This window comes from Schistocerca serialis, chromosome 7 (genome assembly GCF_023864345.2).
Source record: "Schistocerca serialis cubense isolate TAMUIC-IGC-003099 chromosome 7, iqSchSeri2.2, whole genome shotgun sequence".
NCBI classification, from domain to species: Eukaryota; Metazoa; Arthropoda; class Insecta; order Orthoptera; family Acrididae; genus Schistocerca; species Schistocerca serialis.
Genome location: NC_064644.1, coordinates 433,268,006 through 433,284,538, shown reverse-complemented (window position 1 = coordinate 433,284,538; position 16,533 = coordinate 433,268,006). Strand labels below are relative to the sequence as shown.

General features: G+C 36.9%; 1 protein-coding gene across 2 annotated transcripts in view; it reads left to right on the top strand.

The window, feature by feature from the left end:
* LOC126412144 (exosome complex component RRP43-like) overlaps positions 1–16,533 on the top strand; it is a 153,375-nt gene that overhangs the window by 29,340 nt on the left and 107,502 nt on the right. For both annotated transcript variants that reach the window (XM_050081600.1, XM_050081601.1), the window contains exon 3: positions 3,000–3,137. In XM_050081600.1, the coding sequence (XP_049937557.1) occupies positions 3,000–3,137 (138 nt within the window). The remainder of the gene's footprint in view (positions 1–2,999; positions 3,138–16,533) is intronic.

The window sequence follows — 16,533 nt, the reverse complement described above, 5'->3', positions numbered from 1 at the left end:
CTTGTCCCACTTCATATCGCTCTACAATGTTGCGCCCAAATATTTAATCGATGTGACTGTCAAGCGCTCCACTACTAATGGAGTATTCAAACATTACGGGATTCTTTTTCCTATTCATCTGCATTAATTTACATTTATCTATATTTAGAGTTAGCTGCCATTTTTTACACCAATCACAAATCCTGTCCAAGTCGTCTTGTATCCTTCTACAGTCACTCAACGACGACACCTTCCCTGACACCACAGCATCATCAGCAAACAGCCACACATTGCTATCCACCCTATCCAAAAGGTCATTTATGTAGATAGAAAACAACAGTTAGTCAGGTGTTGAAAGTTTCTCTGCCTCTGATACATAATTGCAGTATAGAAATTTGAATAAACCTTGGTGTAACTTATATGAATAGCAGTACTTGAAAGATGCAACTAAACCAGATAAATATATCAGATGTCTTCATACTACTCACGGGAAAGTTTTTATTAAACCATTTATTCATTTATGCTTGTACTACTTCTTCCTCGTTGACTGCATTGGCAAGTAATTTTCATTCCTAGCCCTGGAATAGTGCTGATTCTTTAATATTTTACCTTAGGCTGGAATGCTGTCAGATAAGCTCCCTGGGAAGGTGGCACTGACATCTTTGTTTTCCAATACCACAGTTGGGGAGTTGCAAGATTTGTATTGAGTCTCTCTCTCTCTCTCTCTCTCTCTCTCTCTCTCTCTCTCTCTCTCTAGATAAGTAAATACAACAATACTATTTCATTCTTACAAAAATAATGTTAGTAAATAATATTTTTTATGGTTGGAGTAAATGAAAGTACTTTTCTTAACTTATGGAACTGGAATGATTGTAGTAAGGCTGCAAAAAATTTCTGAATCTTCAGCTTTCAACACCAGGAGTTTGTCAACTACAAAAAATCTCTGTTAGCCATCTCAAGTTTTCCATTTTTAACCTCTGACACAGGCTGACTGGTGTTAAATTTAATGCATGTGTCTGTCTGTGGTATCGTAGCTCCCAAACAAAAGGTCCAATTTTAATGCAGTTGTATATGACTGGTTTGTTGGTGCTTTTTATCCATACAGAGATGGTATACAGTTCCAGCTTTTAAGTCTGGTTAGTAACTTTTTTTTGCTGTAAATGAACATGACTGCGTATTTGCTATGATCATTTTTCCTGAAAACAGCAGCAGCATTCAGGCTAGGTTGAGCCCCAGTGGAAAAAGGACTGGACTCTAACTTTTAAGAAATTGTTCTTTTCAATGTTTTTGTCAATGTTGACATTTCTGGACTGGTAAGAGTCCATCTTGGTCATCAAATAATCACATTGATACAACTATTGACATTGCAGAAATCATTATTATATTTTGTTTGAGATGGAACTCCCATGCTTAAGCAGGACTCCTCGTTTGCTGTGAACATGTAATAATAATAATAATAATAATAATAATAATAATAATAATACATAGTACATACTCATAAAATACTGCCTGAGAAAATTTTAAGAGACTGTACAAGTGGCCTTTTATATTAAAAGTACTCTTGTCTCAAACAGTTTTCACCTATTCATTATAAACTTTTAGCTTTAAGGTTAAGTAATACACTTTCATACTATATGCTAGCTAGTTTATACAAGTATGCTTTGAAATAAACCAAATGTTACCAATATTCCTTTCACATTGTTATCACCTCCAGTAATTTTCCCTAATTATTGCAAAATTATTTTGTAAGAGAGCCATTTTCAGTTTGTAGAAAGTACTTAGTTATATAAGTACAGTTTAAAGCTCAGTGTCAGTCAGTTGTGGAAACTTTTTATGCAGATGTTACCTTCGTTTCAAATCTTGCATAAAATTTTTAGTATTATCTGACTGCAGTTGAGATTATGGGAGATATGGGTGGAATGATAGTCACTGTTGTGGGAATTGGGCTGTGTTCAGTAACCACAAATGGTGAAGAGATTTCCTATATACAAGAAACACATTTTGTACCTCAAGAACATGGACTAGGTCATTAAGGTACTAAAAGGGAGATAAATGAATTGCATTGCATGTACTTTTCAGACATCATATTTGCAAGATTTAAATTGCTCTTAGTTTCGTATGATGTTGGAAGTGTCCTAAATTATTTGATTTTTTTTTTTAAATGTTTCGTTTTTGTTTATAGTGCTTGTGAATGTTATGTTTTTACGATCCAGAGTACCATATTACACTTCCCTGTCATTGGCTTGTTGTTAGACTTATCACATAAATAAGTTACTAGAAAATATTTTACTTCATCAGTTCACAATTACATTAAGGTCAAAAAGCCTCTATTTCAAAATGACAGCTCATAAATACATAAAAAAGCTAAAAATATGTTTTTGTTAGTGCTGTTTCCTTCTTGTGGCAAAAGAGTAACAAAATGCTGGAGAAAGCAGAAATATTCAAAGATGAAGTGGAGAACCCACTCATTCATGTGGGGGGACAGCAGTGCACAATGAGAATGTAATCAATAATGAACTGTTAACAAAAGCTGATATTTTTGAAAACTACAATGGAGATGTCATTATTGATTTGCCCTTTGTCCTGCAATGCTGCGTCTCTTGCAACACATGACATCTAGGTTTCTTTTGCTTATCTTTGAATAATCCTATCTCCCTTAATTTTCCTTTATTTTTTGCCAGATGACAAATCCTGTTTACTAATGAAAACAACTGATTCTGTTCAAACCTGATGCTCTGTGTGTGTGTGTGTGTGTGTGTGTGTGTGTGTGTGTGTGTGTGTGTGTTTAATCTCTGTGATACTTTGCTTTTCTCCAAATGTCTGTGCCATCTATCATCTATGTCACTATGGAAATCGGTGAAGATATAAGCTAACAATAGGTATTTTAGTTGAATTTTTATTTATCTAAATATTAAGAGGCATAAGACAACATATACTGGGTGTGTTTACATTTCTTTTCATAATAGATTTTATTTCTGATTAAATGTCACTATCATGACTGTTTCATATATATTTTCAAGGCTCATGAAATTAGACCAGATGGCCGGACGTTGATGAAGTTTCGCCCAGCAAGCATTAATGTAGGTTCAGTCAGCACAGCAGATGGGTCCTCAGTTGTAAAAATTGGTAACACGACAGTTGTCTGCGGCATTAAAGCAGTGAGTCAATAATAAAATTTATATTTACTTGCCTAAAAAAAAAATGTACTATTCTTGTCATGTGAGCAGCACATGTGAAATGTGCTTTTAGAACAAATATGTAGCCCTCTTTCAGCTCAGTACACTACAAGCACATAAGCCCTTTGTTATATCGAGTGTTTCATTGGAAGTGAAAAATTTAGAAAAAGCAGTACAGATTACTTTGTATCAGTCTACTTCATAATTTGTGTTTCATTGAGAAATTTTCTGTCTATTACCATGAGGATTTCATTAGGTATTGTAACGTTGATATTTTTACCTGATAGGGTTTTTCCAGTGTATCTTTGCCTTTACTTCATAAAGTTAAAATGCCAAAAGCAAAGGTAATGTCTCTTATTGGTCTGTTCATTCTTTAATGCATAAACAGTTTGTAGAATTTGACATGATTACTCAAATTTTTCTAGTGTTGTGATTGATGGAAATAAAAGGGATAGTTTATCTATTTCTCACATTATTTCAACAATAAATTATTATTGTTACTAGATATGCCATTAAAATAACATCAGCAAGTCTTTTCTTCCCAGCTTATGTATAGGGTAGTGTCTTAAAGGAGTATGTTACAATGACAAGTATAAATTGATTACATTAATATAGAGAATATATTAGAAAATGTAACAGTACGTCAGTTTTGACAAACTTAAGGAAGAAATTGTCAGTGGTGTTTGTGAGGGAAATGTCTTGATATTTGTCTGAAAATTTAGGAAAGCTCTTGCTTAATCATGTATGTGATAATGGAATTCTTAAATGTTTGCTTCCATTTTCATTCCTTGAACTTTTTTGACAGTATGTATTTTTCATTGCAGCTAGTAGTAGTACCAGTCTTTTGTGTGTTTTAAACATTTGATTTAGCATTTAAGTTTTGTGTTGTGGGTTTGGTTATCTACCTGTTATGCATTCTTTGCATTGGACAGTTTATCATCGTCGTCATTGTTTGGCACAATACAGGTAAGTTTGGGCTAGAATACAAATATTGGAATGAGTGAAGCTAACTACTTACTATATAGCTAGAGTTTTGAACTGTGAACAAGAATGTAAATGAGGTTTAAATCAGCTTTAAGCTTTCATACAATGTCCTTTGGAGCTAATTAAAAAAACACTCAGATGGCTGCATAATCCCAACTGGCTATGTTGTTGTGGCACTAGAGGCATATTGATGGGGATAGGTGCCAGGTAGATGGGATGAGAACAACAAGAATGGGAGGCTGACAGCTATAAGGGAGAGACAGCAATGGACACAGATAGGAATGTGACTCTGGGAAAAATTCGTGTGGAATATGATGATGTGGAACAGTTAAGTGGGAGGAGGACATGAGTGAAGTGCAAAAACTGGAGTATGAGGTAAATAATAGAGAAACACACTGGGCTTAGGTTAAGGGAGTAAAGTGGGAGGCATGAGGACTGGGATGGTGGTGAGTGTGGGACAGGGGCTAGTACAGATCGAAGTCAGGAGACTGTAAATTGAAGAATATGTTGTAAGAAAAATTCCCCTTATATTATTCTGAAACTCTGCTAAGAAGGGGAAGGATGCAGATGGCATGGGTTGTGAAGCAGCCACTAAAATAAAGTTGGGCATGTCATGTCGACCTGTATGTTCTGCCAGTATATGGTCAGTTTTCTCTTCGCCACCGTTTGGCTGTGGCCATTTATTTGGGTGGACCTATTGTTGGTGGTCAAGCCCAGTAGTGTTGGTATATGACAGGGATGTTTTCACATGTGGCTCTGTCTCTGATGGGTTATGATATCCCTATAAAGGGAATGGAAATGGATATACTGGCTGGGAGCATAGACCATGTCTTGCACCTGGGTGTTCCCCAGGGATAAGAACCATCTGGCAAAAGTTTGGGAGTGAGAATGGCATAAATGTGGATGACGATATTTCATAGATTGTGTAAGTGGCAGAATTCTAACTTTACGAGAAGCTAGGAGGATTCTGGAGAGGCTATTCCTCATTTCCAAGCGCACTGAGTAGTAGTAGAAGCCCATGCAGAGGATGTTGGTCAAATTATTCCAGTCCAAGATGACATTGTGTTAATGGGGGGGGGGGGGGGGGGGGGGGAGGTTTGAGAATTAGCATGTGTGGGTGTGGCACAAAAGATCTGTTTGTGGAATAGGTTTGGAAGACAGTACCTGCCTGTCTGTCAACATAGTGGACAAGGGATTGCTCTTCATTTGCACTCCCCATGGAAGTGGTGGCAGCTGTCAAAGTAGAGTTAGTGTTAATAGTTGATGAGATTGATATTGATGTACATAGGAAGCAGATATACCTGTGGCACTGAAATTTATTTTCATACCAGTAGGTTTGTGAGAGGTATAGATTTACAGGGTCTGAAGAACTGGAGATAATTGAGAAAGGAGGATGGCATCCAGAGGAGGGTGTTTGTATTGTGATCCCATTGGGAGGGGCAAGGGGATTTCATAGATTTGGCAGAATTTCAGGAACAATATGTGGGACTGCGTTTAGACAAGAGGAGAGTAGAAGCTTTCGAAATGTGGTGCTACAGGAAAATGCTGAAGATTAGATGGGTAGATCACATAACTAATGTGGAGGTATTAAGCAGAATTGAGGAGAAGAGAAATTTGTGGCACAACTTGACTAGAAGAAGGGATCGGTTGGTAGGACTTATTCTGAGGCATCAATGGATCACCAGTTTAGTATTGGAGGGCAGCGTGGAGAGTAAAGATCGTAGAGGGAGACAAAGAGATGAATACACTAAACAGATTCAGAAGGATGTAGGTTGCAGTAGGTACTGGGAGATGAAGAAGCTTGCACAGGGTAGAGTAGCATGGAGAGCTGCATCAAACTAGTCTCTGGACTGAAGACCACAACAACAACAACAACAACAACAACAACAACATGTGGACTGGGTTTCAGCTAGGCATAGAATTGCGTTTGTGAATTGACATAAGGTAAATGGAGCAAGGGCCCATAACGAATCGTATGTTAATGTAATAAGAGAAAAGTAACGTCAGTGACAGCAGGGGGATCATGGTAGAACACAAGAGAAACCTGAAAGGTCAATAGTAAAACGAAAGAGTTGAAATAAACATTGGAAACAGATTTAGAAAAACATGAGCTGTATAAAAAAAGTCTTTGGATAACAACTTAAGGGATTAGGCAATGGAAATGGAATTAACACTGTTGTCAATTTGTCTACCAAGAATCTCAACCCAACAGAAGTTTCAGCCCTTAACGAAGAATCACCTGCAAACTTACACTCAAATTCAGTCATGCTAAACCGGTGTAAAACGTACTTTCCTTCGTCTGATTTCTAAGGTAAAACCACGTTTTTGCCACCAAGCCATGTGACGAAAACTGACTGAAAGGTAATGTTGAACCTTGCCTCTCCCTGTCCATAATTTCATCCAACCATAACCCTGCCTCTCTTCCCCCCACCCTCCAGGATTTCATTATCTCCAAATGTAGCCTCGCCTTCCTTTCTCAGATCCCTTTCTAAATTTGTAATCCTCTCAGCAGAACAAAAAAACAGCCATCCACAATCTTAAAACAATTCCAACATAGCCTCCAATCCTTACCCAAATACCTAGACTCGTCCCAGAACCTCTCTCCCAACTCCATCTCCTTCCTCACCCCACATACCCACTTTCTGTACACTTTCCAAAACCCACAAACACAACCATCCAGTATGTTCATCTAGTAGTTGGTTATGCTGTTCCTATGGAAAGAACTGGAATCTAGTTAATTAGTACTTCCAACCCATTTTTTACACTGAAAAGAATAATTCAGTGGCAGATAGTCCATACACCCTTGAGAGATTAATGTACAATTATGTAGCCTCGATAATGGAAATGCAGACATGTCAAGTTGGTGGTTATTTTCCTGAAGAAGAAAAAAAAAAAGAAAGAGGTTGGGAACTTATGGGTAGCAAGTCATGACTATTGGTGGCAATAGTAAAATGATCTCAGGGAGGAATTTTGAGACAACATGCTAAAATGGTCCATTTTCTTAGGCTTGGTGCAAAAGCAAGGTGAAACACTTGTATCCTGACAATGAAAGACTGTTTCTGTATATTACAAAGAACTTAAAAAAGCTTTTTGAAAGTTGAGACAGCAGAAAGTATGGGATTATTGTAAATGTTTTGTATAATAATTCATTATGTGAACTATCACTTAAATAAGTATAAAATATTTACATTACTGGTTTCAGCAAACAGCTATCATCTTCACGTGTGACAAAATCCACTACAAAGCATCACACAGATATTTAAGAATATTGACTTTGTAATGTTCTAAGTGCCTAGTTGTTTTTGTTATATATCTGTATGAAGCTTTGTAGTGGATTTTATCACATCACATTTTATCACATCTGAAGACGACAGCTGTTTGCCAGAACTGGTGATGTGAATATTTTGCATAATTTAAGTGGTCATTGATGTAATGAATTATTATGAAAACATAAAATGTCACCTTTTAGTTCAGTGTACTTTATCAAGTTTTGCAAAAATCCTTTAACATTTTGCTGCTCCTGGGATAAATTAGTAACAAATTGTGATTTTATTCAATGCACAATGCCTTTTGCTCTCAGAGCTCATCTTCAGGTTTTGGACAGTCTACAACAATTTTTTCCGTAATTAGATTAATTGTGGTCATGGTAAGATTACAGTGGCATATTGAAATATAAGTTTACAAAACTAATAAGACAAATTTCCACTAGCAGATACCTGGTTTTGGAGTGCAGTGTGAGCAGACATATATACACTTTCCATTCTACAGATGCGCTGTAAAATGGAAAGTGTATATATGTACATTAACATGCCTTCTCATATTGTACTTCAAAACCAGGTATCCACTACTGAAAAAAATAGGTTATTTTTTGGATTGCTTTAATTTTGTTAACTTATATTCACAATCTGCCACTTTGTAATATACCAGTGTAGTCTTATCATGACCAGAATCAACCTATATTTGACAAAAGATGTAAACTGTCAAAGCACCTGACGATAAGCACCAAGGACTGAAAATGCATTGTGCATTGAAATAAAATCACGATTTGTGACTGAAGCAGTTCTTTATTTTATGAAAGTAGTGGCATCACAGAAGAAACACTGACAGCAATGGATCAATTAAATCTTGAATATTTAACTTCCATATTTGTTTCCTGTTGAATAGGTGATGTAACTTTTCCTTAATATTTAATACATCCTTCGTGAAGCATGCCTGGTAACCAAATTCTGTATATTAATACAGTTTTGTGGTGCACTAATTATTCAGATAATGTAGTTAACATCCTTCTATAGTTTCTTCCTACAAAGACATACACCAAAATTTCATTCTCGACTAACACAATATTTTGCTAAAACTGAGGCAATACTGACTGACCTCCACAGCTATTGCTGTTAGTCCTTATGTAATTTGCAGCAATTAAAAGATCATTCCACATATTTTTTAAACTGTACTTAGTTTAACTTACAATTGAAATTTGTATGCTTTCAAAAAAAATGGCAAATTTTAGCTTGACAAATAATGACAACATGTCTGATATGATTACCATGTAGAAATAATTTGGGTTTTGCATTGAAATTTCATGAAATATACATTGATAACAATACACTATTTTTGTTAATTACTTCACAATTACCCCATGATGTGTGAGTGTAACATCATTCCAGTGACTTTTCATTAAGTTCTATCATTATGTCGCTCTTCTATGTGTTATGTTATTCCTGCAAAGAATGTTCCCCATGTGTGTTTATGTTTGGTTTAGCATATTATGGATTTGTAGTACAATCCTTGTATAAGCTGATCAGAATTGAATACTACTGGCTTAATTTTATCACAAGTTAATTATTTTTTGTAGATACAGTAAGTAAGCAGTGATACAGTTGAAACTTTTGCGGGTACCAGGTAGTTACAATTACACTGATGGTGTTGCGGTGTGGGCTGTATACATCGTTCGACAATGAAACATTGCAGATATGTTCATTAATTGGTGCACTTGTGGTGGAGTATGCTGAAAGCTAATAGTTCCACATTCTGCCTCCAGGTGAAAAAATGTGAAATGTTTTCTGTTTTTGCATTAATGTCCTGTTTATCCCTTGGCAGTGCATATTGCTTTGTGAAGTGGCTGTTAGTGCAAAGTGTTAGAAAGTTCAAAATTTTCAGCACTAGACACACTGGCTACAGAAGAAAGCCTGTGCACTGTAGGGAAAGTTGTTTTATTAGAACTGCAGGAGTGGCAGCACTGCACTGCAGAAATATCGCTGACAGAAACAACTAAGAAGAGGCACCATTTCAGTAAATGGGCTAAAGAGTATGATCAAGAAATGTACATCAGCACGTGAATTAGGTTGTGCAGCAGGTAGAGGGAGGTGCCAGTTCTCATGGCATTTAATTAGTTCTGAAGTGTCTTACAGGCACATACAATATTAATAATCTTCCCACAACATACCATGGCAATAATTGTACATATACTCAAAGAGGTTTACTAACATTCTAACAGATACTGCTCACAACCTGCAAATGAGTTCACTCGGTGTTGTTTATGCAACATTATACTGCAATATAATGGTTTCTGAGTCTGATGTAAATAAATCCCAATATGTAATGCGTTGTATACTTTTCTGTAACCAAAACATGGTGTCAAAAGAATAACAAACATAATCCAGTGACGTGATCAATGCAGTGCTAAGACTTGTACTGACCGAAATGAAGTTATTGCTAAAGCTGAATGTAGACTGACTTAGACTCAAAGCAGACTGTCACAAATGTCATGAGCATCAGCCTTATAAAGATTTACACTAAAATACTAAGCAAGTTTGGTAATTCAGTTACAGTTTGAAAATACTATGGATTAAAATGTTCATTCCTAACTGGCAGCTGAAATTGTGGCCAAGTTTGTTTTAACGCATATTGGATATGAATAGTAGCTATTAAAATGTACAGAACTGAATTATGTATACACACTGGGATTCACTGAATTACAAGTATGGCATCTGCACTGAATGATGAAATTCAGTTATTGAAAATTATGTAATTCTTAATTAGTGAAGGTTGTCACATAATATGGGTGATATTGGATGTAGAAACTCCATATTAACAAAAGTATGTGACTAAATCCTGTAATGTTACAGTACTTTGGTCATAATCCTTTCCAATAGTTTGAGATATTTGAAGTCTTCAATTAACAGCATCTGAAAACTACTTAAATTTGGGCAAATATAAATACATTACTGATATAAGGGGAAATTAGTCTTTGTAGTGAATTGGGTCTTTCCTTTGTATTTAATGTATTAGCTCATAGTGTTTTTATGAATAACTGGCTGCACAAAATTTTATAATTGCAATAACTTTTCAACTACAGCATTCCTAGTGAAACTGATTACTACATCCAGAACAGTACATAGCATGACCTGAATAATAAGGTTTTGAAGTGGTGTTCTCTTTATTCAAAACTTGACATTTTTGTGTAATGTGTAATGTTACCATTAATATTTGAGTAAAAACATTGGGAAAAAATTAATACATGCATTAACTTACAAATTAGGGAGTGTAGCTAAAGTAGGATGGTATGGCTCAATCCTTCGTCACATAATCCGCCCCCAGCCTCCCTCCCCCTCCCCCTTCCCCTTCCCTTCAAGGCACCCATGGAGTTAGCCAGACGGTATTATCAAATAGAAACCTGAATATTTTCATCATTAAAAAAATTACAAAATTAGATTTTCTCTACATTTTTAATTGTTGTATTACTAAATTTAGTGAAATACTTAAATTTACAGAGTACTTGGTTATCTGAAAATTTTAATAACGTTTTTATTCAGAAGCAATTTACAAAATTTAATTTTTATTTACTTAGTTACTTATCATCAAACATTACTTGCGGAAAAAAATTTGAAACCATTACAATGATGGTTTCACCAAACTGCCACGTTATCCACTGTTGTCATCCTTAATTCACTGTCTGCCTTTTACTGCAGTCACAAGGCATTTTGATTCCATGTACTTTGCATACTTTGCACTAGCGTCAGCACAAGGTCACATGCAAGAAAGATACAAAGCAATTCTTTTCGTCAGACCTAAATTTCTTGATAAGATACCCTTGTACTTGAAATAAATTTTAATAAACTAATTTTCTTTCTGTTTTTGGCACTACTTCCAAGTGTCCACATCATATATATCACTTCATTGAAGCACTAAAGAAACAGGTATAGGCATGCATATTCAAATACAGAGATACATAAGCAGGCTTGAATTCAACGCTGCAGTTGACAGTGCTTATATAAGACAAGAAGTATCTGGCGCAGTTGTTAGATCGGTTACTGCTCCTACAATGGCAGGTTATCAAGGTTTAAATGAGTTTGAACATGGTATTATAGTTGGCGCATGAGCAATGGAACACAGCATCTCCGAGGTACCGATGAAGTGGGGATTTCCCTGTATGACCACCTAACGTGTGTACTGTGAATATCAGGAATCCGGTAAAGCATCAAATCTCCAATGTCGCTGCAGCTGGAAAATGATCATGCAAGAATGGGACCAACAACGACTAAAGAATATCATTCAACATGACAGAAGTGCAACAAACACTTCTGCAAATTACTGCAGATTTCAATGCTGAGCCAGTATGCGAACCTTTCAACGAACATCATCAATATGGGCTTTCAGAGCCGAAGGCCCACTCGTGTACCCTTCATGACTGCATGACACAAAGCTTTACACCTCGCCTGGACCCGTCAACACCAACACTGGACTGTTGATGACTGGAAACATGTTGCCTCGTTGGCCAAATCTCATTTCAAATAGTATCGAGTGGTTGAATGTGGACAAGTATGAGACACTGTCATGAATACATGGACCGTGTATGTCAACAGGGGACTGTTCAAGCTGGTGGAGGCTCTGTAATTGTGTGGGGCGTGTGCAGTTGGAGTGATATGGAACCCCTGATGAGTCTAGATACGACTGTCAGGTGACATGTATGTAAGCAGCCTGTCTGATCACCTTTGTCTATTCATATCGATTATGCATCCTGATGGACTTAGGAAATTCCAGCAGGACAATGTGACATCCCACACATCCAGAATTGCTACAGAGTGGCTCCAGGAACACTCTTCTGAGCTTAAATGTTTCCGTTGGCCATCAAAGTCCCCAAACATGAACACTATTGAACATATCTGGGATAACTTGCAATGTGCTGTTCAGAAGAGGTCTCCATCCCCTTGTGCTCTTCTGGATTCATGGACAGCTCTGCATGATTCACGATGTCGGTTCCCACCAGCACTACTTCAGACATTAGTCAAATCCACGCCCCGTTGTGTTGTGGCACTTCTATGCGCTCGCAGGAGCCCTACACGATATTAGGCAGGTGTAATTGTTTCTTTGGATCTTCAGTTCATAAAAGACTACACCAGTAGTCTTCAAAATTTTTTGCTCAAGAACCAATACTGATTTGTGGGCAGCACCTCGTGCCACGTATATACCAATCTTACTATTAATTGTAGCCCACATAAATCATTATATTATGAGCCCTCAACAGAGTAATTATAGAAGGGCGCCATACATTGGCTGTGGTCCTCAAGTACTGAGCGTCAAACGTTGGCACCACTTGTAACACTTCGTGTCAACTGTGCTCTGTTTCAGATTGCTGCCACCCTTGGTGACCCCAAAACTGTGACACTGCGATTGCTTGATGAAGTGTTGTGTTGCCTGTGTGAGCAGATTATTAACTGATTAATAATAGTATTTGTACTTATGTGTAAGTGTATTGTGCAATATTAGGCACGATCAGAAATGTTAACTAAATGTTTCGAATGATATTTTCCTTCCACTCATTTTGTATTACAACAGCCTTAATGTAGGTCATATCCCTTGCTAGAAATAAGTACTGCATTCGAAGGTAACTGTCTCCATAATGCGCAATCACGGTTCCGTGTTATTTACATGTTAAAATTTAAACCACAGAAATTGATCATTATGAGTCGTGCACGCCTGTTAGTCAGTCAGTACTAGAAGACAATGAAACATTTCCCCTCTCACTCCCTCTAATCCTTCAGTGGCCATGCTGTTTACCTCTCTGCCCCTGAGGTGGGCGACCAACTTTAGTCAGCTCACAATCATATTTACCAACATCAATTAAAATTAAGCACATCTTAAGATAATAACATATCTCAAAGTATTTTTGTTTGTTACTGAATGAGAAAACTGCATTCATACAAAACTCTTAGCATTAGTTGACGTATCTGAATTCACCTGTTAGTTGATAGATGCATATTATTATAAAATACGACTTAGAACCATGGGCCGCATTAATAAGTGATATGAGCTGCATGTGGCCCTCGGGCCACAGTTTGACGACCACTGGACTACACAATTTTCAATAACGCTTCCCCCTCCTCTAACAATTTCACATATCAGTGCACAGGGAAAACCTTTTGTAAATACGAGGGCTATCTGCAAAGTACATTACGTTTTGGAATTAAAAATAAATGAAGTATTGGAAATTTTTTTATTATATACAGATGAAAGCCACACTTAAATACTACTTTTCTACATAGTTGCCATTTAAATTAAGGCACTTATCGTAGTGATGGACTAGCTTGGAAATTCCTTCGTCGTAAAATTCAGCCGCCTGCGCCTTCAACCACGTGGTTACCTCTTCTTGAAGCTGTGCGTCGTCATCAAAATGCTGCATAGCCAACCAGTTCTTCATTGCTGGGAATAAGTGGAAGTCGCTCGGTGCCAGGTCGGGACTGTACGGCAGATGAGGAAACGACTCCCACTTAAAAGATTCGAGAACTTCACGAGTGGCATTTTCCGTGTGGGCCCGGGCGTTGTCATGAATCAGCAAGATCTTTGAGCCCAACTTTCCCTGCGCTTGTTTTGTATCGCTCTTCTGAGGTTGTGCAGAGTTTGGCAATACCTTTGAGAGTTTATTGTAGTGCCTCTTTCCAGGAAATCCACAAAAATCACACCTTTTCTGTCCCAAAAGACGGTCGCCATCCCCTTCCTTGCCGACATTGTCTGCATGCATTTCTTGGGTTTTGGGGGGGAATTTGTGTGCCCCCTGCATTTACTGCAATTTTGTCTCGCAGTTCACATGCTTAACCCATGTTTCATCACCAGTAACGATGTGATTGAGTAATGAGTCACCATCTTTCTCGTAAGCGTCCAAAAACGTTAGCGCTGCAGCCATTCACTGATTTTTGTGAATCTCTGTCAAGATTTTTGGTATCCATCTTGCACAAAACTTGTTGTAACCAAGCTTTTCGATAATGATTTCGTGCAACAAACTTCGTGAAATTTGTGGAAAACTCATAGATAGTTCCGTTATTGTGAAATCACGGTTTTCACAGACCGTGGCATTGACTTTTTCGACAAGTTCGGCAGTTACTATGCTGGGTCTTCCACTTCGCTCTTCGTCGTGAACGTTAGTTTGGCCATTTTAAAATTTTATGACCCATTGATGCACTCCACCTTCAGTGATTATGTTGTCCCCGTACACTTCACAAAGCTGCCGATAAATTTCTATCGGTGTACAGTTTTTTGCAGTCAGAAACCTTATTACAGCACGCACTTCACACTTCGCGGCATTTTCAATTGACGCTGACATTTAAAACTGTCACAGTAACTCAACGGAGTACAGCACAAACCTCTCACTAGCACGGCAGGTTGCCGACTGAGCGGCAGAATGCCATGACACCAAGATGGCCACGCTAGCCCCGCCCCTAACGGACACAAACGAAAACGTAATGTACTTTGTGGATAGCCCTCGTATCTTTACAAAATGTCAATAAAATACACATCAAAGAGGTACCACACAACAACCTGAAATTAAAAAGAAACATAGTAAAAGAACCTTATTGCATTTGAGTGGATAGAAGTGCCATTTGGAACACATTGCTTCATCAAAGGATTATAATACACCATCCTTCAAATTTTGTAGCTTTTTTGTACTTTCTTTTATCATATCTATTTTTTCATTAAAATCAGCTATTCCAGACTTGTCATCAAAACATGTTTCTATGCAGCATAACTAATGCAGAAAAATTATTAATAAAACTTCTGCCATAAGAAAAGGGGAGGTAAGAGCACACATTTTCTGAAAATTACCTAAAAGCAATACACAAAATTTCAGTAGATGTTAAATATTCACCGACTGGTGTGGCCGAGCGGTTCTAGGTGCTTCAGTCTGGAACAACGCGACCGCTATGGTCGCATGTTCGAATCCTGCCACGGTCATAGAGGTATGTGATGTCCTTAGGTTTAAGTAGTTCTAAGATCTAGGGGACTGATGACCTCAGATGTTAAGTCCCTTAGTGCTCAGAGCCATTTGTTAAATATTCCTTACTCCATTTCATATTCTTAAAAATTAGTACTGTATGTGCCAAAACATCAACCATTTTTCACTAGAGTGCCCCCAACTTTATATAAATAAACATATTTCTGTTGTGTCACTGACAATATACTTTCCTCAGTTGCATTTTACTACATGTAAACCAATGGAGTACATGCATGCTAAAAAAAATTAACTACAGCAAAAATTGGGTTTCTAACACATGCCTTAACCATAACCTGATATCTTTTCTCGTTATTCATTAATGTCATATTCCTCATGACCAGCAATATAATCGTAGTCACCCTATCATCATATTCCTCATTACCAGCAATATAATCATAGTCACCCTATCATCATATTCATAACATAACTCCATTATCTTCAAAATTATCACAGTTCCTTATAAACCTCAGAATTATCATTAATAATTAACCTCCTTCATTGCCTTCATTAACCATCAAATTACTTTAAAATAATGACACTCCACTGTTAAATTCACAAATGCAATTACCCAATAAACTGAATCGTTTATTTCTGAAACAACACTTATCCACTCAATCACATTACTCAGGAAATGGAAAAAAAATTAGTAAGAAATAATCTAGTTAGGTGACCTATTGATTTTTTGCTTTTGTTTTATCTGCTGCTGATTGAATTCAAATATTTTTATATTTTATTCGATAGTATGAGGCAAATACAAAAGCCTACAGAATTTTTGAAAGTGATGGAGATGTGCAGTTTCTGTAATGAATTTAGAAACTTTATTTCTTGCAACAGAAAAGTTTTAAACAGATTATAGGGCCTGTTTTTTGTATATGTGAGGGGGTTCTTAGTGACAGAAAAAACTGCAATTGTGTCTGACTCAGAAATTTCGACACAGAACATGTTTGAAATAAAAAGAAATACCTTGTGCTATTTCTATTACCATAAAGCTACACTGTCATAAATTCAGTAGAGAATGAGAAAATAAAAAATAACGTAGTTGTGAATGGAACGTTATCAACAGAAATTGTCAGTAGTTGTTGGGGAGAGTGTAGCTAATATTCATTAGAAATGCATGATATTCTGTTG